Here is a 26,524-nt window from a genome sequence, read left to right as displayed (position 1 = left end):
AGTTTTCTTGATGCAATTTGTTTAAAATTTAAGGATAACTCTGAAAGGAAGGGTCAGTCCCACATGAACCGTACAGACTGAAAGTAACTATTACTACTGAATCAGAATATATGCTGTACAAAGAAAGCTCTGATGTTATTGGTGTTATCATCCTAGACACGGTTATAAGGAAGTCTACAAGTACATTATTAGGAACTCTCCAAAAAGCGGCATGTTTAGTAAACAATTCGGTATTAATATGCTTTTGCATACATGGTTCTCTTAATGTGATACCTGGGCAAAAATGTACATATTTTATAAACAGGTGGAAATAGTGAAGAAAAAAAAAAAGAGGAGGGAAAGAGGTTGCATGGTATGGAAGCTACCACTCTGAGCTGCCCAGCTCAACAACCGTTGCCAATCCCCTCTCCCTTGCCTACACGACAACTGGAAAAGTTGACATGCTTGATTTCCCAGCCTCCTTCCCAACCACGGTGGCCATGTGACACAGTTCCAGCCAGTGGACATACAACTGCAAGTCTTACATCAGGTATGTCGGGCCCCACTCCTTCCCCCTGTTCCTTCTCTGAACACAAATGTGATGTCTGGGCTGCCGCAGACATCCTGTGTCTACGAGATAACTAGCTACCCTGCTAAACGGAGTGGAAACAGAAAGAAGCCTGAGTCTTTGATGACAATGGAAACCCCTGTCCTGACCAGCCTGGAGACTTCTTATTATGCAAAATAATTAAATAACTTAATTCCTAAGTCACTCCTAGGCAGGTTTCCTGAAGCTGAAAGTATGTTTAATTGGTACAAATGATGTGAACCCTATTTTCTGGAAACAGTGAAATAAAACATTTTAATATTTCTTACTAATGCATTCATGAAATTAGCATAAATTAATTTCTAGGGATTACTTTTTTATAGATAGAGACTCACAAAGAAACTATTTAAAATGATAGAATTTATTTTAATATATTGATATATATGTATGCACATATACTATTTTAAAAATAAGCATGTAAACTATAATCGTTATAAAACATAAATCAGCCTTAATTTATTATTATCAGAGTAAAAGAGCATGTATAGACGTCAGTCTAACATTGTTACAGTTGCCTTTTGAAGTTAGAATACATAAAAGATTTAGTGTGTTATATTTTGTCTTATTTCAGTTTTCACATTATCATCATTAGGTATAAATACCCTTAGGAATGTGCCAACTTATAACTTACATTCAAATAACCAAAATCTCTTAACAGTTATTAAAGTACCATTAAGTCACCCTAAAATGAGTAATCTAAAAAAATACCAGCCTAAATTAAAACCCTGAGGAATTAAAATCTTTTTTACACAATAGTTTTGGTTAAGTGCAATTCCATGTTTGACTACTTCATTTAAGGTCATACTTGGTAAGGCATAGTAAAAATAAAATCTACATACGTTACGATCTAAATCTATATCTCATGTCTTGCTAAAAAGTTGTTTTGTTTCCCCAAAAAAGTAGTTTTTGCATGTCATTCTGGACCTCTTTACCACCTGCTGGCTTATCCGCTTTATATACAGTAGTTAAGATTTGTGCACTAAGCTGAGCTGCCTCATACAGTGGTTCAGACAAAATGCACCTAAAGAGCTACATGCTGGAGAGTTCATGTCCGTGCTCAACCATGGCCTGCACAAACTGCTTGAAGACTCGATCCATGTAAGTGGACTGCCTTGGCCAGAGTCCCTCCAGAAAACCAATATGGCCTCCATAAGAAGTAAGGACCAAAGCAACATTAGGGTTTTGCTTGGCAGTTTCAATTGGAATAGCTTGGGGAAAAAACAAGATGAGGGAAGAGGGGAGGTAAGAGAAGGAAAGGAGAAAGAAAAATACATAATTATTACCGGTTTCTGTTAGGGATAAGTGCATGCTTTTATCATTTCCAATCATTATAAACTGAAACACCATTACATAAATAAATATTTGTAATGAATATGGCTAATGGAATAAGTCTAATTTATATCAACCATTTATATTCTTACAACAGGTCATGTTTATAAGTATGTACTGAAACACCATTTTTGGAAGAATCAATCCATACCATAACATCAAAGCATAAAAAGGCCCAGGCTTGTTTTGAGAAAATGAAGTAAGGTAATTCAAGGAATGGTGAATGCTTACAATATGCTATAAGATCCCCACTTAGGTATTACACCAGGAAAGCAACAACAACTAATCTTATCACCTTTGTGAGAATTATAAATTCATTATGTAGGACTTTGGTTAATATTACATGAAGTTAGATTCCTGAGGGGCCAGTTGTTGGCCATATTAAGGACTCAAAATTATACAATAATTTATATAGTAAAAATATATATAGATAGCAAAAAAGAGTGGAATGAAATACTCCCAAGTGGTAATAATGTTTATCTTTGGGTGGTTAAACACTGGTGATTATTTTTTCTTTTTCTTCCTTGTCTGACTTTTTTTTTTTTTTTTGAGTTTGTGATCTGAATTTTTAAAAAGTATATTTTTATTTATTTATTTGGCAGAGAGAGAGCAAGAGAGTGCAAGCAGGGGGAGCAGCAGGCAGAGGGAGAGAGAGAAGCAGGCTCCTTGCTGAGCAGGGAGCCTGACTTGGGGCTCCATCCCAGGACCCTGAGATCATGACCTGAGCCGAAGGCAGACGCTTAACCAACCGAGCTACCCAGGGGCTTGACTTCCTATTTGTAGTCAGGAGAAAGAAAAATTTTATTTTGAAAGTATAGCTGCTTAATTTAAATAACTCTGTAGCAATGACAACCTTTTCACATACTCTACGAAACCCATCCTGAGTAAAATCTTCACTCTAAAGGATGTGAATTGAAGTTGTTTTTATTTTTTCTCCCATGCTTCGAGTTCACAATGAAAATATTTTGATTTAAGATCTATAATGAATCACAACCTGGCATGAAAAGTGTTTTAATTTCAGGTACTGCTAAATCTTATCTCCTTAGTTAAGGTAATGTGGTTGTTGTAGTATCTAGACCTTCATATCTTGGACAGAGTCTTAAGGGTAAATAAGCTGATTAAAGGTAAGATCTCCTACCCCACACCTTCCTACTGAAGGAAAGGAAGCTGACACACTCTAGAACTGAGACCCTTACAGATGGAGCTGCTGCCGTGCCCAAGTTGCCTGGTCAGATGATGTGCTTAGTTTGAGCCCCTCACAATCCTCCCTGAAGAATAAACTTCAAGATCCTAAATCAAGACCCAGCAAGTCAAGCCCTTGCTCAAAGGGGTCCTGAACGCACATCCTTAGCCAGCCCCACCTCAAGAAGAGTATCTCCTATCTTGGGACAAGGTATGTAAACTGAGGGGAGGGGCAGGTGAAATAACATATTATTTCTGTATTTCCTTTTTCACTTTATATTAAAGGCTTTGATTTAGAATGCTTTATTTGCCTCTGACGGAATACGAGTCCCAATTTCACACTCTGGATACACTCAAGAATTTCTAACACTGATAGTTACAGTCCTATCAGAAGAACAAAGGCTATGCTACGTTGAGTCACGTGAAAGATGCTGGCTGCCCGCGCTCTCAGAATGCAGACAATTGCCTATTATTTCAGTGTGGCAAGACTATCTTAAGGGCTTGGGAAAGAACAGGGAATAAATGAATTTAAATTTCAACCAAGTGGGGCAGGTTAACAGGCTGAGAAATTTTGGTTGGTAAAAGAAGGGTCTGTGAAATATTTAAAAAGGAGAAGAACTATACTTTCTTAATCCAACGAAAGTAGGCTAAATAACCACCACATAATTCAACTAATACTGAAGTTCACAGTTTCATTTCTTGCTTTGTGGTGAAAGGCCAAAAAGTTCTAGCCATCTAAAGTTACTTGTGATTAATCATAAATCACACAATAAAATGATAGGTTAATTTTTTTTACACACTTTGGGGACTTTCTGAAATGTTGACAATACATATATGTTGTTTTTGTAGTCAGATTACCATTTTTTTTTTAAATGAAGTACTTGGGGAAAATGTTTTTAAAGTATTTAGGGGGGAAATGAGAAAAAATTTATAAAAAGCTTTTTAGGGATGCCTGGGTGGCTCAGTTGGTTGAGGCTGAGTGTCTCCTTCAGCGCAGGTCATGATCTCAGGGTCCTGGGATCAAGCCCCGAGTTGGGGGTTGGGGTCGAGTCGGTTGAGCTCCCTACTCAGTGGGGAGCATGCTTCTCCTTCTCCGTCTGCTGCTCCCCCTACTTATGCTCTCTCTCTGTCTCATGTGCACACGCACTCTCTCTCTCTCAAATAAATAAATAAATAAAATCTTTAAAAGAAAAAAGCTTTGTGAAATTTCTTTAGAAAAAGAATTAGAGGTCAAGTCTGCTGGTCCTTATGATGACTTCTAATCGTCTTATATTGCTTCAATGTATGCACACATGTGTATATCTTTGTTACCATTCCCTATTTCTTAAAATAAGAGAGCAAGGAAGTTAATTTGGGCATAATTTTCTTTTATACAGTATCCAGGGAAAAGCAAAGACTGTTTCCCTTCAAATGTGACCGAATGTGCTACACTCATTGAGATATTCAAGGACATCATGTTTATAAAGTCTCGAGTTTTCTTCCGGGTTAAAAGGGGAGAAAAATTCCAAAGCTTTCTGCTTAAGAATCTAAGGAAGAAAAGGCAAGTGATGACAATGAACTTGTGAGGCAAAGATTCTGTGACATAATCTGTCCAAAGAACAGTGTATTTGATAAGAAGGAAAAGTTATAAAACATTAGAACAAGCAAAATATTCAGAGTCATAGTTCACTCAAAGCCTCTCAATGAACTAGATAAGGGTCTGTGAAAGCATGTAAAGTGACCTCACCCATTTAGATACTAAATTATGAGGATCTAGCTACTTTTTTCTATTACAGTGGAAAACATTTTATATGACATTTAATTTCTCATTACTGTATTTTCTTTAAAAAAAACTAGTATTTTAAAACAGCCAATTCATGTCAAAATGTATAGAAATATGTGCATGTTACCATGACTTGGTGAGAAAACATCATCCACAGAATTCAGACACAACACTGGAATTCCTACTGATTTCAGTCTACGATTCGGGCTGGCATCAGTATAATAATCATCAATTGTTTGGTATCCAAACATGACTGAAGTGAATCGCTTATCAAATTCTCTGATGGATTTCGCCTGAAATATAAAAACAGATTATCTCTATTCTTGGAATCCAAAGAGGAAATCAAAATATTACACAAAGTTTCTGTCCTACCTTCATGACATGATCCATGTCGATTTGTTTCACAAACATATGCCGGTGCCTACAGCAAAATCATTTCAAAGGTAAAAAGCGAAGGGAAAAAACAAATTAAGGTTAGTGCTATCTCCATCATACCTGAAGTACTTAATAATAAATAACTAAACAGTCTAACACAAGGCACAAAGTTGGTACTCAATAAATATTTACTTAATCAGATTCAGCAGAAGTACATTGATATTTATCCCGAAGACATTTTTTAAAAGTACTTTTATGTTTTTAGAGAAAGAGTGAGAGGGAGGGGCTGAGGGAGAGGGAGAGAGAGAATCTTAAGCAGGCTCCACACCCAGCGCAGAGTCTGACATGGGGCTCGATCTCACATCCCTGAGATGATGTGTGAGCCAAAATCAAGAGTTGGACGCTTAACAGGACTGAGCCACCCAGGTGCCCCAAAAGTACTTTTTTCTTATTTGAAGGACACTGAACTAATTTTGTAATAATAAACGTAAGTATTGTTTCATAACAAGTTGTACCTACACACTGCTACTATTAAACCAATTTAGCTAAAAAGGCCTTACTTAAGCTAGAGGCTTTTCAACTGGATAAACCACTTGAAGACATTATTTTTAAATTGCTATGTTGAAAATTAAAATTCATCTTTTATATTCTTATATTTTAAATGGTGGTCACTTTTCTTTCTTTCTTTTTAAATATCTTATTTATTTTTAAGTAAGCTCTCTGCCCATTGTGGGGTTTGAACTCACAGCCTGGAGATCAGGAGTCATGTTCTACCAACTGAGCCAGCCAGGCACCCCTAAATGGTGGTCATTTTTCTTATATAATCAATACTTTAATTCCCAAATCATTCTCTTCACTTTTCTTGCTATTGTCCTACATTTCAGTGACAAGTAATTAGTAATCTTTTTAATATTTTAGGCAATATTTTATAATCAACATCTGTAATTTAATAAATAGGCTAAGTTTGATCCAATGTTTAATGTCAACTTCAGGGGTATCTGTGGGTTTTGATAAGTCCTGTACAAATTAACTGGACTTTTTATTTAGCATTTGTATTACACTGATCAATTCACCTAAAAGACGGATGGTAACAGTTATCAAAATAGAAACAGAAACACCTCTGTTCTTTGGTATCACACGAATTTATTTATTTATTTATTTATTTTTAAAAGATTTATTTATTTATTTATTTATTTATTTATTTATTTATTTATTCGACAGAGATAGAGACAGCCAACGAGAGAGGGAACACGAGCAGGGGGAGTGGGAGAGGAAGAAGCAGGCTCCCAGCGGAGGAGCCTGATGTGGGGCTCGATCCCAGAATGCCGGGATCACGCCCTGAGCCTAACGCAGACGCTCAACCGCTCGGCCACCCAGGCGCCCTGCACACGAATTTAAATGGTAGAAGATATACAAACAGTTCCAGAAAACCTAATGCAAACATAGCATTCTGGGAACGTTAAGAACTGTGGGGGCTGAGAATACCCACGTGAAGTGCATTGTCCTAAGCTTCTAAAACATACTATGCTTGTAAGCATATGCTTAAGAAACTATATTATTCTGCGGTAAAAACAATGCATTGCTTACTGCCCAGGAAAGAATGAGGTATTAATAGATTACCAAGAGGTAGAAAATCTGGGAAATAGCCTTCATGTTATGCAACACAGTCAATGCTAACATTTTTACTCTTTTGGAATAATTTAGAATAGGGACAGAACATGGTCTTCAAAGTGGGGGCCCGTATCCTAGGGGTTGTACCACTGAGATACAGAAAGAAAACATTACAACCTTTATCTACATTTTTAGCTTATCCTTAAAATCTTTTTATTTTTGTATGTATTGATAACAAAGAATATTTGGGTACAGTAGCAAAAGCATATAATGTAAACAGTAGCAAAAGCCTATAATATACAATTAGCAGCGTTATACTTTACAACTTTTGTTGTTGTTCTTGGGGAATGTAATCCAAAAAGTTCTGAGACATCAGGTTTTAAAGATGACTCACTTATTTTTTTTTAATTTTTTAAAAAAGATTTTATTTATATATTTGACAGAGATAGAGACAGACAGCGAGAGAGGGAACACAAGCAGGGGGAGTGGGGGAGGAAGAAGCAGGCCCATAGCAGAGGAGCCTGATGTGGGGCTCGATCCCATAACGCCGGGATCATGCCCTGAGCCGAATGCAGTCGCCCAACCGCTGTGCCACCCAGGTGCCCCAAGACGACTCACTTATTAACTGAAGACTGGAGGCAAGTTGTCAAATAATAATTAAAAAGCAGCCAGTTGAGTGGTTTCTCCAACGACTCAGAGCAAGCAAAAGTATTCCAACCAACTGAAAAAGTTGCAGCTGCCTTCAATGGAGTTTTTGGCCCAATTTTGCCCAGGTAATTCAAAAGCAGCATTCTAAAATGGGGAGAAACAGGAAACTTAGTGATGAATTTATCTCAAGATACAACTTTTTTTTTTTTAAAGATTTTAATTATTTATTTGAGATAGCACGAACAGAGGGGCAGAGGGAGAAGCAGGATCCCCACTGAGCAGGGACCCTGAGATCATGACCTGAGCCAAAGGTAGATGCTTAACCGACTGAGCCACCCAGGTGCCCCAAGACATCTCATTTCCATCTATGGCTTTTACCTTACCTATGGAGAAGAAAAACATAAACCCATGTTTAAGGCCTTTATCTTGGAAAAACATGCAAATATCTTCATTCTTTCCTTACATTCATATACTTATTTATCTTGCAGACCATATTGGGAATGGGACAAGGCATACAGCTATTACTTACATGCATAACCTTCTATGAAGTAAAATATAAGAGAAATCCCCTGTAAGAGTGGGGTTTTTCCCTCCTTCTCTCCCTTCCTTCCTTACCTTGCTTTTTTCTTTTCTTTTCTTTTCTCTTTTCTTTCTTTTCTTAAAATGATACTGGGGGGTTATTAAAAATATGCAAATCCTTGGGCCCCAGCTTCTAGGTGAATGATTTAGTATGTGAGGAGTGTTTCAGGCCACAGAGTAAATATTTTGGGCTTTGCTGGCCATATAGTATCCATCACAACTACCCAACTCTATGACTGTAGTGCAAAAACAGCTATGGATAATACATAAATGAATGGACATGGCTGTATTCCTACCAAACATTATATACAGATGAAATTTAAATTTCATGTAATTTTCACATGATACAAGCTATTCTTTTTTTTAATTTTTTTCCAACCATTTAATTTTAAATTTTTTTAAAAGATTTTATTTACTTATTTCTTTGAGAGAGAGCAGAAGAGAGAGTGAGAAAGCACACAAGCCAGGGAGAGGCAGAGGGCAAGGGAGAAGCAGACTCCCCACTATGCAGGGACTCCTTCGCAGGGCTCAATCCTAGAACCCCGGGACCATGACCTGAGCCTAAGGCAGACACCTAACCAACTGAGCCACCCAGATGCCCCATTTAATTTTTTTTTTTTTTTACAAACTTTATTTATATAGGGAGAGAGAGAGCATGTGTGAGCCAAGGGGAGGGGCAGAGGGAGAGAGAACCTTAAGCAGGCTCCATTCCTAGTGCAGAGCTGACATGGGCCTCGATCTCACAACCCTGAGATCATGACCTGAGCCGAAATCAGGAGTTGGATGCTTAACTGACTGAGCCACCCAGGCACCACTTTTTCAACCATTTAAAAATACAAGAACCATTCTAGCTCTTGGACAAAAACAGACAGACTGTCAGATTTGGCCTGAGGGCTGTGGTATGGCACCCGTGGCATAGATGAAAGAGCATGAAGGAGTGGTTTTCAGACATGGTTGTACATTAGAATCACTTGGGGGAGCTTTCAAAATTATTACAGACATCTGGGTTTAAGCCAGGAGATTGTGAGTAATCGGTCTGAGTGGGCATCCTGGTTGCCTCTGAGCCCTTGCTCCCTAAAGTAAGTCTCTAAAGGGCTCCCTAGCATAGAGTTAGACTTTCTGAGTTGTGGGAGAGCCCCTTGCCCTCAAAGTCACTTGTTTTCTCTTCCTACTCTTTCCTGTTTTTTGTCCTAAATTATCACACATTTTCCCCTTTCTTTGGTTCTATCAATTTTCCTGATTTTAATCTAGTTCTATTTTGGTAAGAGGGACAAGAATGGGGTTTAATCTAACACTAATGTAATCTAAGTTTAACATTACCAACTAAGAGAAAGGATGATAGTCTAAATTCTGTTTGTCATATTTTCCATTCTTTATTTCTCCAATTGCCAAGGTTCTGAAATAGGAGAAATGGGTGAAAATTCTGTCTCCTTCTCTTTCCTCGTCCAAGTGGCTTGCAGAGTGAATGTGATGAGGTTTTTGATCAAAAGTGGAAATTTTGTTTCTGCAAATGACTCTTTTTTTTTTTTTTAAGATTTTATTTATTTATTTGACACAGAGAGAGACAGCGAGAGAGGGAATACAAGCAGGGGGAGTGGGAGAGGGAGAAGCAGGCTTCCTGCTGAGCAGGGAGCCTGATGCGGGGCTCGATCCCAGGACCCTGGGATCATGACCTGAGCTGAAGACAGACGCTTAACGACTGAGCCACCGAGGCGCCCCTCTGCAAATGACTTATTAATGACTGTACTCCTGGGATACAGTACTGTGGTTCACTAAGTCATTTAAAGAACAGTGTTTGCTCTCCTGCAAAGCGTTGATTCTAGAGTCCTAGTTTTGGTAGTCCTATTCTTTGGCTGGAAAAGAGTGCCAGGAAGTTGGTTTAATGGACAAATTGGAAGGGTTGGAAGGGAAGCTCTCAGGAGTAGGAAGGACCAGTAGTATCCATGACCAAGTATGTAGGGGGTTACTTCTGGACTATTATTCGGGAGAAAAATAATAAGATGTTACTTCAAAAAAGGATGTTTTATTTTGACAGAAAAAGGACTCCATTTTTTCACCAAAAGAAAAGAGACAGAGAGACAGAAAAAGAATCCAGGAGTTAAGAGACTTAAGAGGCATATCAACCCCCATGTACAGACCTTATCCGGTTCCCGACTCAAACACACTGTAAAACCAACCAACCAATCAACCAACCATCAATTGGGGAAATGTGACACTGACAAAATATTTGATGATTTTTAGGAATTACTGTTAGTTTTGTTCAGGCGTGACAATGGTACTGTGTGTGTGCGTGTGTGTGTGTGTGTGTGTGTTTTAAAGAGCGACTACATTTTAGAGATACCTACTAAAATATTTATAAATGATATCTGAGATTTATTTAAGATAATCAGAGTTGGGGGGAATAGAGAGTGATACTGATAAACAAGTTTATCTGTGAGTTGATAATTACTGAAGCTGTGTGAAGAGGGTTGATTATTATTGAAGCCAGGTGGTTAGTATGTATGTGGGATCATGATCACTCTTCCCTTTCATATATACTTAGAATTTTCTATACATTCTTTAAAGCTTGTTTACCAACTCATTGGGAGACTGAAACCTGACTGGGTCTAGCTAGCATGGTGTGGATTCCTTGGCTAGACTCCGTTCTGGCGTAAAACACCTACTTGGTCCCGGGCATCACAGGTTTGGGGATTACCCCAGTCTACAGGGGCACTGGACATGAGGATCTTCAACAGACTATGCTTTTGTCTGTTGCATTTCCAAAAGAAAAAAAAATGTGTCAAGCTATAAAACACATCCCCAAGTGGTAAGCCCACTTGGGAACGTGTCACAGTGCTAGGCAACTAGAAAGGGTGCTTCCTTCAAACAATTTACAAGACATTAATATTCAACCAGCTGCAAAGGCTAATGGTCAAGTTCTGCCTTCAGGCACCGAGGCTTCAAAGCTACATGAATAGGCATTTCCCAGGAGCTTCTGAATAGAGAATCTGGGCCTGTTTACGTAAGGGCTGGCCTTTAAAAAGTCAAGAATTTATATGATTAGGGGAAAAAGTTTAGCTGGCATCCTGTCCTCTACAGTTCACATTATGGGGCTAAGGAAAGAGAAATACACTGAGCACGATTCGGAGATTCTGCTTGGGTTTTCTGCACTGGTTTAGATTTCTTCCTTTACTAGGTCAAGTCAGACCTTCCATGCTAATGTAAGAAATGTATTCCTTTCTTTTTAGCTTTATGTTTATCAGAATCTAAAAAGCTGTGGCTAAAGACTATTTTTCAGCATCTATCATTTGTAAAGCCTGTTCATTTTCAAGTAAATATGCTCCTAAGATGTTCTGAAAATTGAAATGGCAGATAAATCAATTACAAAATTAAGAAAAAAATACTATTTTCTATCTCATGTGTTTGCTGATTTAAAAAAGTAGTTTTGGACAAGAGTTTAGGGAATCTAAGCATGGTGAAATTCCAGATAATTAAAATTTTGGATTTTATTAAGTTCATAATCGCTGGAATGAAAAATATCAACAAAGATTAGTAGAAATGAATAAATATGGCATAAATGTTCCAATTAAGCCCCAATGTAACTGCAAGAAGCACAAATTATAATGATATTCATATGCTTAAAATAGTAAAGGGTTAACAATAAAACTTCAGAGTTTCTAGGAGAGCATTCCAGGGTAGGTCCATTTGCCCAGCAACAAAACAAAACAAACAAAAACACCACCACCTGGAGAAAAAAATTCTGAAGGCCTTTTCAGCTGGAGAGAGCAAGAAGTGATTATTTCTATGACTGGAGTGATGAAAGTCAGCCTACAAGGTCAGCTTCCTGTGTGGTGCCGGAGGACACACTTACAGAGACAGCTGGGAGTACATCAGGGAATCTGAAGGTCAACATGGCAGCTGCTGAATGATAGAAATCCATGTCATAGGGTTCCAACAAGCCTTCAGGCTCACAAAACCCTGAGTAACCCAAAGAGATACTTGTATCCTTTTCACAACAGAGCCATAGTTGTCAAGGAAGATATTAACATTCACCTGGATTAATTCCTTCAGTCATGCAACCATGGTAAAATAAGATAAAAATAATCATTTATTTTTAAATGTCTTTGTAGCTTATAGCCTCCTGAAAGAAGCAGTCAGTAAGACCACTTCTCTCTCACACATTTTGGAAAGGAGAAAACCTTACCCTCCCATCGAAACCCCTGCTGCCAGGAAAGGAGCGGAAGGGTACAGACTGTGCACGTGGTGAATAACTGTCTCCAGGTCTTCAGTGTTAGCACAACAGTAAGTCCTTGGGGTCTGTAAGAAGAGACAAGTAAAGCACTAAATTTAAAATTATGAGGTTCATGATTTGTATAATACAGAAATGAAAAAAGAGCAAAAAGACATAGATAGGAGAAAATAACCTTTGCTTGCACATACTCTGAGTAATAATGATCTATCACATTCATATCTTGCAGCATATGCCATTTAAAGGCAACACTAACCAAGTTGGCACTAACCAAAAGACTTTGGTCATGCAGGGAAGGCTTGACAGAAGTAGGGCAAGACCAACCCAAACACCTTAAATTAAATAGAATACACAATACCGTATTCAAATGTGTCTTCAACTTGACAAGAACAGAGTCAATTTAGGAAGAAAAAGTGAAGAATTACACTTTTTTTTTTTTGAAAAAAAAATTATGCCTGACAAAACCGAACTAATTCTTTATTTAAAAGAATAAGCGAGCAAGCAAGCGAGCAAGCAAAGGAGACTTTACAAGAATGCCACAAAAATTTTAAATTGCGGCTGGTTTCTAACTGGGGAACTGTTTTCTTTATCCCGAGTGCTGTCCACCAGTGGGGGGGGGGGTGTGTGTGGTTTTCTGGCACTGCCTTCGCTCTAGATAAGGCAATTTCCAGTTGCATTTATTAATTACATACGTTCTTTTACAATAATATATCCATAGGGCCCCAGCTGCACTACAGAGCAGACACTTAATATGTTAAAATATGTAAAGCTGATTACGCCTCAATACATAAGGCATTAAAACGAATGGTTTTCATGTGAAGTTCATCAATAAGGGCTTTGCTCCTAGCAGGAAAGCTTCACAAATGCTTTGTTTGAGCTGTGGGAGGAGAGGGCAATCCTCTCTGTAGAATCAATGTGAGAGTGTGTATATGGGAGATAAAATAACCAGAAACTGAATAATACGGGGAGGAATCTGGTTAACACTGCTCTAACACAAACAGTGACCTGGACCATCTTGACTTTCCTGTTCCAATATACCGTGATCGCGATAGTAAGGTTATGTTCACCCACCATGCGATCGCTAATGAGAAGCCTGAGCCAACCGCAATTTTTAATGATCCTTCCAATTAAACTCAAGCCTAAAACACTACCCGCTGCCTACCTCTTTTTGAGGTCTGCAAATATGAAACTCTCCAAAGACAAATGTTAACCTGATAGGATTTACGGCGGCTAAGTTATTAAATAATTAAGTTTGTGTCTACAAAACCCTGAGGAAGATCCCATTATTCTATCTATTTTATATAGGAAACTGAATTTAGAGAAGTTAAAAGACTCTTGGCACATCTTACCAACTAATATGAGACTAAGCTGAGATAATTTTAAAAAATCCTTTGTGATTAAAGGCATTTGAGGGGCACAAATTCAATGTAAAGTCTAAATGGGATAATACCTACTGCCGTGCTCATTTGTAGTGACTGCACAGTTTGTCACAGGGATTCAGGTGAAGAAACCCTTACATGGGGTTTTTATTACATGTGAGTCTAGTCACACTGCATCGTTTTAACATTTCTGAAGTATCTGTGACAGTCACCGACACGTACTCTTGTCATGCAGGCTTGACGTCAATGCATGCACACACATGGGAACACACGATGATACACACAGAGGTCAGGGAATGAGAAAAATGGCCTGTGGAAAATTACTAAGATCAGAGAATCTTAGTGCCAGGAAGGACCCGGTTCCTTATTTACACAAGAGCAAATCGAGGCTCAGCAAGGTTGAGTAATTTGCCAAAGGTCACCAAGTAGCAGAGCCTGGATCTCATGTTTGTAATAAGTAAATGACTTCTTGTAAAGCACCAGGATACCATGAGGGATTTACTTAATAAATCAGCATCTGGTACCCTCAGATATAGGAACTGATTTTTCTGTAAATGCTTTTTTTCCAGATGGATTCCATTAAGATCAAAACTGATAATACTGGCATGGATTGAAGTTGCCACAACTCTGAAATTCAGCAAATCAAGAGCCTTCCGGCAGGATCCTGCCAGCTGCTCCCTTGGCATCCGTGACGGCACTATCCCATTCTCTCCTGCTGATGGCGCTATCCCATTCTCCTCCATTTCCTGCCTGGTTCCTGTCACTCCCCCCACAACCCCGATGTGAATACTCATTCCCAAAAATTTGTCTTAGGCATGCATCTGCTTCTCTGGTCAATACTTGATTCCTGAAGGTCTTACCTACCTTCCTGGCTTCATCAAACCACCTCTAGGCAACGACCAAACCAACTCTCCACCCTGTCACCTGATCTTGAGCTCCAGATCCAAATTTCCAAGTTCTAGCAGGCACGCTCACTGTCGTGTTCTGTCACTACTCCGAATTTAAAATGCCCCAAAGTAAACTCTTCTCTTTATGAACACTATAATGCTTGTCCTAACTTCCCATTTTTTTAAAAATAAATGACACCTTTATTTTCCTAGTTAAAACTATAGGTGACATTGCCTTCTCCCTCTCCCTTAATTTCACAGCCAATAAACTGCCAAGTCCTGTAGCTTCTTCCTCCTCAGTGTCTTTTGCAGGAAACACCAGAAACCCCTTCATTCCACTCTAGTAAAGGCCCGTATGTTAGATTCTCTTAGAAGAGCCCCTGAGACAGACAGGATGTGAGTGCAAGCGGTTCATTTGGAAGGTGATACTAGGAAGCACCAGTAGGGGAATGGTGAACTGAGTCAGGGAGGGTAGGAAGTCAGTGAAGACTATGGGACCAAGTAGTTTGTGGCTATGGGCAACAGGGGACCCAGTCCTCTTGAGGCACTTTGGGACACTATGTGAATATGGTTAAAAATTATCCCAAATGAGTGGCAAGGCAACTGGGCTCCACCAGTTCCCTTCAGCCATTGGTTGAAGACTGCTCCTGGAGGACGGTCACTCGCTGGCACTCCTGGTTGGCCCCGAGCACAGGTCCAGCAGGCTCCAGTGGCTAGAGAGGCCCCAGTTCAGGACATGTGAGCGTTTGCAGGTCAAAGCCATCAGGTAAGGCATGCATGGAAATGGTAAGTGTCACAGAGGTAAGGATGTGACAAGGGTGTGGCACCAACAGTCTCTGCTACCAGGACTTTTCACCTCTCACTTGGGCTGTTGCAATAACCACTAAACTAGTTAACTCCCAGCCTTTGCTCATAACCACCCCTAATCATATCTCCCACTCACTGGCAATTAATCTTCCTAAAGAACATCTCTAGCTCTCATCATGACAGTATCTTTGCTTAAAATCTTCACCAGCTTTTCACTGCTGGCTGAATTAAGGACACATTCTTCTGCCAAGTGTTCAAGGCCCTCCACAATATGTCAAGTAACCTTTCCAGCTCTGGATTTTATCATTTCTCCATAAGTATAGAGTGTGATCAATGACACACCACTATTGTCTTGTGTGCCGGCCTCATAATATCCTTGCTTCTTGTGTAGACACTTTAGCTGCCAAGTGTCCTTCACCATCGACTCTGCCTGTTGAAATCATGCCTTGTAATAAATATCAGGTAAAAGGCCAAGACGTGGCCTCTGGTCTCCGTGACATCACAGCCTTTCCCAATTCTACCCCCAACTGTCCCAGCCAGTCTGCTCCTGGCCCACGTTATCTATTACCTGTCTGTCCACTACTATCTTACCTCTCTCTCTCTCTGATAGTCAATAAATACTTGTTGAATGGAACTGAAATATACAGGACTGAAAAATGAGAAGGCCTGACTAATAACTTCTGATATGCAAAACTATGTGGTTATATCACGTGACCTCTTGCTACTTGATGGTTCCAACAGGAAACATCATATGCCTTCTTTCTTTACAGGACCTGAGACTTACTAAAGAAGGGATTCATCAAGGATACACAGCAAAGACACTAATGGGGGCCATACATTGAATTCATAGGCCTGGCAGAAATTTTCTTCAGGTCTAAAAATTTAACTAGCAGCTTTTTAGGCAAAACATTAGTTAATTCTCAGTTGCTAGGGCTACTAATGCAACCAGCAACTAATCCTATTGCAGTAATTCCTGTCTTTTTCCATGCTTCCAGAACAGAGGTAGAGTAAGCCATATCTAATGAGAAAGGGATTAAGAGAGACCTTGCAGCATTCAGCTGGGTGGTAAAAACTCCTATTACAGTGAGATGAGGATGGGAAAGGTATTCTGGAAAGATGAAGAAAATCTAAAAGATAGATAAGCTTCCGGCAGATGTTTGGGCATAAATATTTTATAAGTTAGAATAATTTGAAAATAATTACAAACCAAGATTGTTCAAATTATTCACCTGCAGCTATGATCTGAGAGAAACAATAGTAATTTGTTTAATGGCTTTTAGAGGTTCATTTTTAAAAAAATCACTGAAGAGAATAATGAAGTAAAATTAATTCTTAATTATTCACACATAATAGATAGGAAAAGAGTAAAGCATATATTTTATATTCATCTATGAACTACATATAATCTATCCTTCTTAATTCACTTCCAAAAAAGTAGACAAACTGAGTTCTCCCTAACCTGAAAGAGAATTTTCCTGCCCTGGTTTAGAGGTCATTTGTTTTAAAATGCAAATTTTCATTTAAAAAGTGGTTGTTGTTGTTTTTTTGTTTGTTTGTTTGTTTTTGTCCGGTCTAGAAACAAATTAAAATTCACCCTGTTAATCAGGTAGCCTGACTCTCCCTGGCTATTCTGGAAGGAGATGAATTTGCTAATCTGCAGCAGAAGGCATAACCCAGGACCCTTCTCTCAGGGCTGGGGTGCCTCACATTCAATACCGAGCTGGGTCAGCGAGGGTTTTAGCTTTCCATCCGGCAAAATGAAAACTGAAGAAGACACTTACATCTCTTTTGAAACAATCATCTCAATTTCGGCTGGCCAATGAACTGACAAGTGTAGGTAGTGTGATACACGAGGGGCCAGTCTTTCGTTACCACGACAAGGGTCTCTGGCTCAGTGAGTGGACTTTGACAGTCATTTTTGCTACAAGTAAAATAATAATAATAATTTCAATTTCACTTTTATTTTATTGTAATGTCTGGTAATCATCGGGAGCTTAGAATATTTCATTTTACGGCCTTCCGCTCCCAAGTATTTAAAGGTCTGTACTGAAATACTGGATAAGACGCTGCTCAAAGGAACCGTGATTCTTGCGTGCACGTAGGCCCCCAGAGGAAGTCGTCCTTTCGTGAGTACCAGTCGTGCTTCCTCACTGATCTCTGCAGCACGTTTTTGTTGTTGCTGCTGTCTTGTTTTCATTCCACTCACCCCCGGTCCAGTACCCAGTGTTCTGCCCCAGTTGTTAGGAAAATTGATCTTCTTTTTAGAAGACGAGTTCGTTAAATAGGAAGTCAGAGAAAACGACACTATGCATACATAAATCAAACTGGCACTTTATGACTAAGCATTTTACCTAGTCATTGATAAGACACGTAAAATGACTAAGGGTCTACAAGTGCCCGGGACTTTGACCGTTTCTTAAAATAACTAGCCACAAAACAAAGGGCCCCAAGGAATATCCCGGCCACCTCGGAGGCCAAGATGGTCTAGGTGCCACATTCCCACTCATTTCTATATGGCTCACATGCATACGCACTCCAATAAATGTGACACCAATAAATGTCCCCAGTGCTGTTGGCGGCTTGAGCAGATCGGCCAGGTAGACAGGAGTTAGCCTTGGTCCAGGCACCTAAGAAGCAAGTCTCATGCCCTGCCTGCCCTGGTGGGTTTGGGGTCAGAGGTGGCTTTCCAGGGCCAGGGTTCGAAGGGAGGCTGCCACCTCACAGCGGTCCTCAGCCCTGCTCGTACTTTAGACTCACTGGGGAATGTTAAGCCAGATCACAGAACCTTGGACTCCACCCCAGACCAAATGAATCAGGATCTCGGGGGTGGGGGGGCAGGGGTGGGGGCCCAGGGATCCGTGTTTTTTAGAGCTTCCCAGAGGATTCTAATGTGTAGCCAGGGCTGAGAACCAACTGCTTGGAGAGGAGAAGAATAGAGAGAAACAGGGTGAGAGGAGAAGAATAAATAGGGTGAGAGCTGAGCCAAGAGAGGAGGAGGCTGCAGTGACAAGAATGATAACGATCTAGACTGACTTGGGAAGAGGGAAATCTAGTGCCGTGGGAATTCCTTGCAGCGCACAGGGGAGTGCTGCCAAACGTCGCGTAACTTATAGGATCACCTGACCCATACTAAACATTCAATAAATGGTAGCGAGCTATTAAGTTATTGTTATTATTCCCAGAAATTCTTTAATTATCTAAACATTCTTTTTCTTTATTTGAAAACTGTTTCACTACAGAGAATTGTACAAACTTTTGTGTACCCACCACTTACAAGAGTCGGTATTCCTGCACTGGACCTATCAATGTTAGGAAAAAATTCTAAAGGATTCAACACATTCATACCCCTATCTGGCTGAGATCAGCCTTCCTGGGTTGTTCTGATTGGGGTAGAGGAAGGAAGGGAGGTCATTTTTGGAGCACTTAGGAAAGAGCAGACTTGGATGGGGCACAATGGTGTTCAGTAGGAAGGTATCGGGTATGGGAAAGACAGTGCCTGCAAGTCTTGAGTCTGACCACTGAATTGTGCCCTGATTGGTCCTGTCTTATATGTTTCTCCTCCCTCAGACCGTAAGGAAGGTCCTTAATCCCTTCTGAACGCCTACTTCTGAAAACAGAACTCAGGAGGGGAAAGAGCACTACATCCCTCCCATCCCATTAGCTTCCAGAGCTAAGGTGGAAACCCTCAGTAGGAAGCAAGAGCAGATTTCTCTAGATCCGAGTCCTTAATGAACCATGCATTACCTGACGATGAGGTAAGAACCCTCTTGTTGAAAATCCCTTTATCTCTAACCCCAGGTTTTCAGCCTGACTTGACTTAAAGCCAGCGCTGGAAGGTAAGGACATTTCAGCAAACAGCCTGAGTTCCTGCCCTGAGACCACTAATCAGTTTTATGACCTCAGGCCTGTCACCCCACTTTTCCAGAGGCATCCTCATGTAAAAAATGAGCTTTTCAGGATTAGAGGATCTCGGAAGCAAAGTGCCAGGCCGGGATGAGATAAGCGCTGGTGTCAGAATGTAAAATAAGCATGCTGCTTCTCTCACCGAGAGAATATTGCTATGCGCCCCTCCCCCCAAATCAGCTCTCTTCCCCAGCGTGCTTGGAGCTGAAGGTGGTTTACGTTCTGCTGCGGTCCTCGTCGTGTCAGGGGCTGCTATCAGATAATTTGAGAAGCAGAACTGATCCACTTGAGCAGCACCTGCTTTAAAGTGTAGTCCAAGGGGCGCCTGGGTGGCTCAGTCGTTAAGCGTCTGCCTTCGGCTCAGGGCGTGATCCCGGCGTTCTGGGATCGAGCCCCACATCAGGCTCCTCCGCTGGAGGCCTGCTTCTTCCTCTCCCACTCCCCCTGCTTGTGTTCCCTCTCCCACTGGTTGTCTCTATCTCTGTCAAATAAATAAATAAAAAATCTTAAAAAAAAAATAAATATAGTCCAGCTTCTGCTCCCCCTGTTGGCTCTCCCTTACCTGCTGAACTAGCTCTAACTTGAATGGAAAGTACCCGAAGGAGGCTTTTCTTTTTCATAGCTTCATGGAGCATGATTCACATGCCATAAGACTCACCTATTTAAAATGTACAGTTCATCATGGGGAAGAGAGGAAAAAAAAGACGAAACCAGAGAGGGAGACAAACCATAAGAGACTCTTAATCATGGGAAACAAACTGAGGGTTGCTGGAGGGGAGGGGGGGTGGAGGGATGGGGTGGCTGGGGGATGGGCATTAGGACAGCACGTGATGCAATGTGCACGACGTGCACCATATGCAACTGATGAATCACTGACCTCTACCTCTGAAACCAATAATATACTACATGTTAATTAATTGAATTTAAATTAAAAAATGTTTTAAAAATAAATAAAATGTATAATTCATGGTTTTTAGTATATTCAGAGTTGTTCAACTACCACCACAATTTCAGAACATGTTTATCTCCCCAAAAAGAAACTGCCACCATGAGCAGTCGCCCTCCCTCCCCCGGCCCTAGGCAACCACTCATATAGTGTCTTTCTGTCTCTAGAGATTTGCCTATTCTTAATATTTTATATACATGGGATCGTATAACATGTGATCTTGTGTGACTGGCTTCTTTCACTTAGTGTAATATTCTCAAAGTTCATCCACGTTATAGCATGTATGAGTAGCTCATTCTTTTTTTAAGGCTGAATAATATCCAGTGATATGGATATACCACATTTTCCTTACCCATTTGTCCATCGATGGACATCTGGGTTCTTTCTACCTTTTGATTAAATGTGAATAATGCTGCTATAAATATTCGTGGTTAAGTTATTGTATGAACACATATTTTCATTTCTCTTGGTTATATACACAGGAGTGGAATTGCTGGGTCATATGATAATTCTATGTTTAACTTTTTGAGAACGTGCCAGACTATTTTCCAAGGCGGCTATTTTCTTATTGTGCCTAGAGATACAGAAGTCTGTATGACCCCGTAACTAAAAAGAAAGTGGGGCCTCTATATAGCTTTCAACAAACTCAGTTTTGCCTTTGTAAATTATCGTTCCTAAACTAAGCTGGAAGCATAATACTTCATAAAGTAATTAATAATACTAGGGAGTTTGTGGATAACTTGGATTCCTGGATTTGTATCCTTGAAAACCCATCTGCAGAGAGCAAGAAAAGGTACCATCTACTTCAAGGGCTCCAGGAACCCTGCAGGAATATCTGAGTGTCAGTCTACTGAGACTAGGACTTTCCGTCTCCTATAGCTAACAGCCACAGGGAGGGCAATGTGCAGGCTTCTCATTTCCTAGTGAGCAAGGCTTTTGGCTTTTCCACAATTCTGCAATGTGCAACTGGAAATGAGGACAATATGGTAGTGGAAAACTTCTTTCTTATTCTCCTCTGCAGGAGTCATAGTAATCCCTGTGAATTCTAAGTATAGCACCAACATATTTCAGCAAAACTCTTCTTTTTGCATTGCTTCCACTCCTAGGAGAACTGCTTACTCTAAATTCCATTTCACCTTTGCTAGCTCTTTTGGGTTAATTTTAGTTAGAGAATTTGACTTCCTGTTTGATCTTTGCTGATTCATCTTTTGTTCTTTCTTATGCCCACAGGAAGGTCTTACTTACTCTGGGTCTGAGCTACATTAAATCCTTTCTGTAACGAGGTGAGGCATAAACAAACATGAGCGTTCCTCTAGTCTGAAACAGTAATTGTTCACAGCTCTAAGGGCAGAAAGAAGGATTACCAAGGGAACTAAATATCAAAGATAGCTCTAATAATCAATATTGGCGTCTCATTTTTGTGACCTCTTAGAGTATAAGAAGTATATATTAAATTATGGTTAATTTACTCCCTTACAATTCTTTTTTAAAGCAGGTATTTTAAAGCATATGATTGTAATTACATTTCAGTCATTTTACATCTCAATTCTTTTTAAGATTAGATTACATTAGTCTTTGTGATACAGATAATTGCTGGAGGTAACAGTTCATCAGGATTCAAGCCAGTGCTCCGTATAAGACTCCAGAGACCAAGCTACTCTTACCTTCTCACTTAGAACTCTAAATTCTTTAATATAAAAAAGAAGTTTTATAAAATAAAAATTCTTAAATGTTTATCTATATCCTATCCCTTTGTGAGAACTTGAGGTGTTCTTGGAGATTTTTCAAAAAACCAATTAATACGATGGCTTAAAGTTACTAGGTTGCTACATTCTTTCAAAGTAAATTTCCAATTAAGTTCAAATGCTAAGGTAGAAGGTTTTTCGAGCCTCTTGCTCTTCCTTTTCTCTCCTCCTTCCTATTTGTTGTGCTCTAAGATTCTATCCATAGACCTCCCCCTTTTGCTGTTCAAACCATCCCTAAGCAATCTCCACCACTTCTGAGCTCCAGGTTTCACTTCTGCACTGACAGTCTTTCTTTCTGTAGCTTGTACATCTCTCCTGAGGCCCTGTCTACTATATCCAACTGTTTATTAGAAATTTCCACCTGGATGATCTCAAAGCACCCAAAACATCCAAAACTGAATATTTTTTTTATACCAAAAATCTTGTAAGTTCTCCTAAATTTCCTGTTTCGGCAAATATTAGGGCCTTTTACCAATCAGCCAAGCTAGAAATGTCGACCTAGACTTTCCTCTTTTTGCTTCCTGCAATACAATTAATATTCTTTCTGCCCTGTCAATAACCTTCATTTTTGTTCTCTCCTCTTTCTCCCTCCTACCTCTGTTTTTAAACTCTGGGTACATCTATAGTAACTGCTTTCCAACTGGCCTCCCAGACTCCAGACTCCTTCCCTTCCACCTCTTTTACACACTGTGGCCATGGTTCCTTCTCTAAAACAGGGACGTGATCAGATTATTTTATCCATCAATTATACCTCTATAAAGCTGGAAAAAAAAGTTAAATGTCAATGCTTCAATAGTAGACCCCTTGGATTCTCCACATGACTTCAAAATCCCACCCAACCCTCTAGAAGAATCCCTGTCACTTCCTGAATGAGAGGGAGTATAACATAATGGTCAAGACCATAAGCACACAGTCAGACTACATGGGTCTGAATCCTGGTTCCGAATTTCCTGGCTAGGGCATGTTCTTTTTTTTTTTTTTTTATAATGATTTTTTATTATATTATGTTAGTCACCATACAGTACATCCCCGGTTTCCGATGTAAGGCTCGATGATTCATTAGTTGTGTATAACACCCAGCGCACCATGCAATATGTGCCCTCCTTAATACCCATCACCAGCCTATCCCGATCCCCCACCCCCCTCCCCTCTGAAGCCCTCAGTTTGTTTCTCAGAGTCCATAGTCTCTCATGCTTCATTCCCCCTTCTGATTACCCCCCCTTTCTTTATCCCTTTCTTCCCCTACTGATCATTCTAGTTCTTATGTTCCATAGATGAGAGAAATCATATGATAGTTGTCTTTCTCTGCTTGACTTATTTCACTTAGCATTATCTCCTCCAGTGCCGTCCATGTTGTAGCAAATGTTGAGAACTCGTTCTTTCTGATAGCTGAGTAATATTCCATTGTATATATGGACCACAACTTCTTAATCCAGTCATCTGTTAAAGGGCATCTCGGCTCCTTCCACGATTTAGCTATTGTGGACATTGCTGCTATGAACATTGGGGTGCATATGGCCCTTCTCTTCACTACGTCTGTATCTTTGGGGTAAACACCCAGTAGTGCAATGGCTGGATCATAGGGTAGCTCAATTTTTAACTTTTTAAGGGACCTCCACACTGTTTTCCAGAGTGGCTGTACCAACTTGCATTCCCACCAACAATGTAGGATGGATCCCCTTTCTCCATATCCTCTCCAACAATTGTTGTTTCTTGCCTTGTCTATTTTTGCCATTCTAACTGGCGTAAGGTGGTATCTCAGTGTGGTTTTGATTTGAATTTCCTTGATGGCTAATGATTTTGAACATTTTTTCATGTGTCTGTTTGGCTAGGGCATGTTCTTAACCTGTTTGTGCCTCACTTTCTTCAGCTGGTAAAGGGGAGGTGATGATGGCTATGCTTAACTAAATCACTGTGTTGTTACTACTGTTGAACATTAAGTACAAAAAGACATAACTGATATATTCTAAGGATTCAGTAAACGTTCGATAAAATCATCCTCATCATCATCCCTCCACCAGTAAGTACATGCTTTTACATATCTCACTCTTTATGCTGAGAAAGCCTCTCTATTCCCTCTCTTGGTTCCATAACACAGCCTTCAAGATCCAACTGAAATTTACCTCCACTACCATGTTCTCCCACCTCCCCCAAGCAGTTAGTTATGCCTTCTCTTTAAGCTCAACAATCTTTATACATCCTCTTACAATTACATTTTGCACTGTATTGCATATGTTTTCAAGTATCTGAACTCTGTCCTGCAACCTAAGTAAAAGCTCCTAAGGGCTAAAGTTGCATCTAATATCGTGTACACTCTTCACCATATTGCCTTGTCTAGTGTCTAATTTAATAGGCATACAAAACAGTTTTTCTGAATGAACAGATCTTTGTCTCTCACTCTATGAGACCTAATGGACTTTACTTTGTAGCACATTATTTTCTTGAGTGCCTCAGACCATGTCTTCCCCATTTTTGTATCCTGGAAGCACCTAGAAGAACACACAGCAGACAAGAGCTGTTCAAAAATGATTTCGTGGGTCCAGGGCCACAGTGGCAAATTCAAATCTTTCCCTTTAAGAGTACCTGCCATTTGTCTACGAGATTTCTAAAGGGCCGGACTAAATAAGGAAATGTGAACCTTCATATCAAACTATTTATTGTGAGGTGCTTGAGAAAGAACGTAAACATTTTATAACTTTAGTTTTTGAAATCATGTTGATCCTAATTCCCTCCAGGACCCAAGTCCTTGTAAAGCAAAGTGCGAGAGCCCTTTTCCCCCCAAGCTCTCATAAAGTACTGATATTAGTGACATTTTTATTTCCAGCATGACTTAATTGTTTATAGTCTTAATATCTATCATTCTCTATCAATGACTCAAAAAAAAAAGTTCCTTTCAATTCTGGTAGAATTGGCTTTGACCTGTTGGAGTGGTAAGGGATTAACAGCTAAAAATATTCAAAAAAATTTCAGTGAATAGGAGTTCTCACTCCAACTCACAGGTTTAACATCAGATAGAATGATGATTTTCTAAGAGGTGGGAGAACCTCTAGCAAAAACTTAAGGTGTTAGAGGGGAAAAAAGCTGAGTAAATAAAAAGATTTAAATAATATTTCCCCTATGTAAACTTTGGCTGGCAAATAGGCATATAACATACAGTCAATCCATTTCACGACAAAAGTAAATTTCTTAAGTGAAAAAAAAGTATCACCGTACTGTTTGATCTGTTTTGTACCAGTTAATTTTTAAAGAAAATGTGTTTTGCATTAAAAATCATATAGATTAATATCTATTGATGTTAAAATACAGTAAGTATAAAAGTTATAAAATAGATCTTCAGCTTCTATAAAAATAGAAATACATTACGTATATTTTACTTATGTACAATCTAGATACACATAGGCTAAGGGGATTCCCCTGGTTGTATAATTACGAGTCTAATAAATTTCCTTTTCTTGTTGCTTAACTGTATTTTTCCACAGTGAACTTGTATTGTACACACAGTTTAAATAAAGAAGAATGTGCTTTTCATTAGAAAACTAGAAATCATTCTTTTAAAAATTAAGCTGTTGTCATTAATTTAAATTTACTTACCAAGAGATTCTCCCCTGCCACTCCTCTGTTGTTAAAAACCACACATCTAAAAACCAGGAAAGCAATGTTTGTTATTTTTACACACGATTCTTGCTCACAATATAATACATATTAAAATCACCTTAGTGGCATTGTTCTAGGGTATTAAGAGATTTTAAAAAATCTGTTCCACAGACATGAGAATGTTTGACAATTTCATCTAAATGCATTAAAATATATTTCCACTTCTCTAACTTCGATATGTGAGTTCAAATCAGAAAACTGTATATTGAAGTGATGTTAAATTTTCCTAGGAAAAGCAGAATTTTTACAACTTCTTCCTATGCATATGTGTAGGTCTCCAATAAATGTTATTAAAACAATTCTACAAGTCAAATCTATTTATTTATGTATTTATGTATTTAAATAATCTCTACATCCAACATGGGGCTTGAACTCAGGACCCCAAGCTCAAGAGTCACATGCTCCCCACACTGAGCCAGCCAGGTGCCCCAGTACAAGCCAAATTGAAATGCTTTTGGCTCAAAAAAAAACAAAAAAAAGTCCCCTATCTATTCTATTTGTAACATTAATAAATATCTATTCCTATTCTAAGAAATAGCTATTACTCCCTCAAGACTTGACAAACAGAGAGACTGGAATTTTACCTGAGAGGAAAACATTACCGCAGGTAGAGCTGCAAGGAACCTGGCATCTGAGCTGGGAGGAAGGGCCCCCACCAGGCTACTGCTTGGTGTTCAGTTGACCTCAGGGAGGAAAGACAAACTGTGTTTCCTATACTCTTGTTTGCCTCTCCTGGATCAATGGTCATGTGCAAAGGGCTTAGAGCAGCGTTAGCTCGTGGTAAGTATACGGGAAAGTTAGCTATTCGTAGCAATGGTAATTGTAGTGACATGGTAGCTTTAAGAAGTCATCCTGCATTTAAATTATTTCTCATTTAACTTTCAGTCAACTAGAACCTCAGAT

General features: G+C 39.4%; 1 protein-coding gene across 1 annotated transcript in view; it reads right to left on the bottom strand.

Annotated features, from left to right (window-relative positions):
• Window positions 1–966: 966 nt before the first annotated feature.
• The window catches only part of ABHD3 (abhydrolase domain containing 3, phospholipase), a 40,483-nt gene continuing 14,925 nt past the window's right edge, over window positions 967–26,524 (bottom strand). The window contains exons 4-9 of the mRNA XM_008690633.2: window positions 25,559–25,604; window positions 12,256–12,368; window positions 7,464–7,637; window positions 5,232–5,280; window positions 4,987–5,152; window positions 967–1,794 (exon numbers count right to left, since the gene is read on the bottom strand). Coding sequence (XP_008688855.1) covers window positions 1,616–1,794; window positions 4,987–5,152; window positions 5,232–5,280; window positions 7,464–7,637; window positions 12,256–12,368; window positions 25,559–25,604 — 727 coding nt within the window. The 3' untranslated portion in view covers window positions 967–1,615. The remainder of the gene's footprint in view (window positions 1,795–4,986; window positions 5,153–5,231; window positions 5,281–7,463; window positions 7,638–12,255; window positions 12,369–25,558; window positions 25,605–26,524) is intronic.

The sequence above is a fragment of the Ursus maritimus genome, unplaced genomic scaffold (genome assembly GCF_017311325.1).
Source record: "Ursus maritimus isolate PB19 unplaced genomic scaffold, ASM1731132v1 scaffold_18, whole genome shotgun sequence".
NCBI classification, from domain to species: Eukaryota; Metazoa; Chordata; class Mammalia; order Carnivora; family Ursidae; genus Ursus; species Ursus maritimus.
Note: the sequence above shows the minus strand (reverse complement) of the source record. Positions and strands in the feature narration are given on the sequence as shown.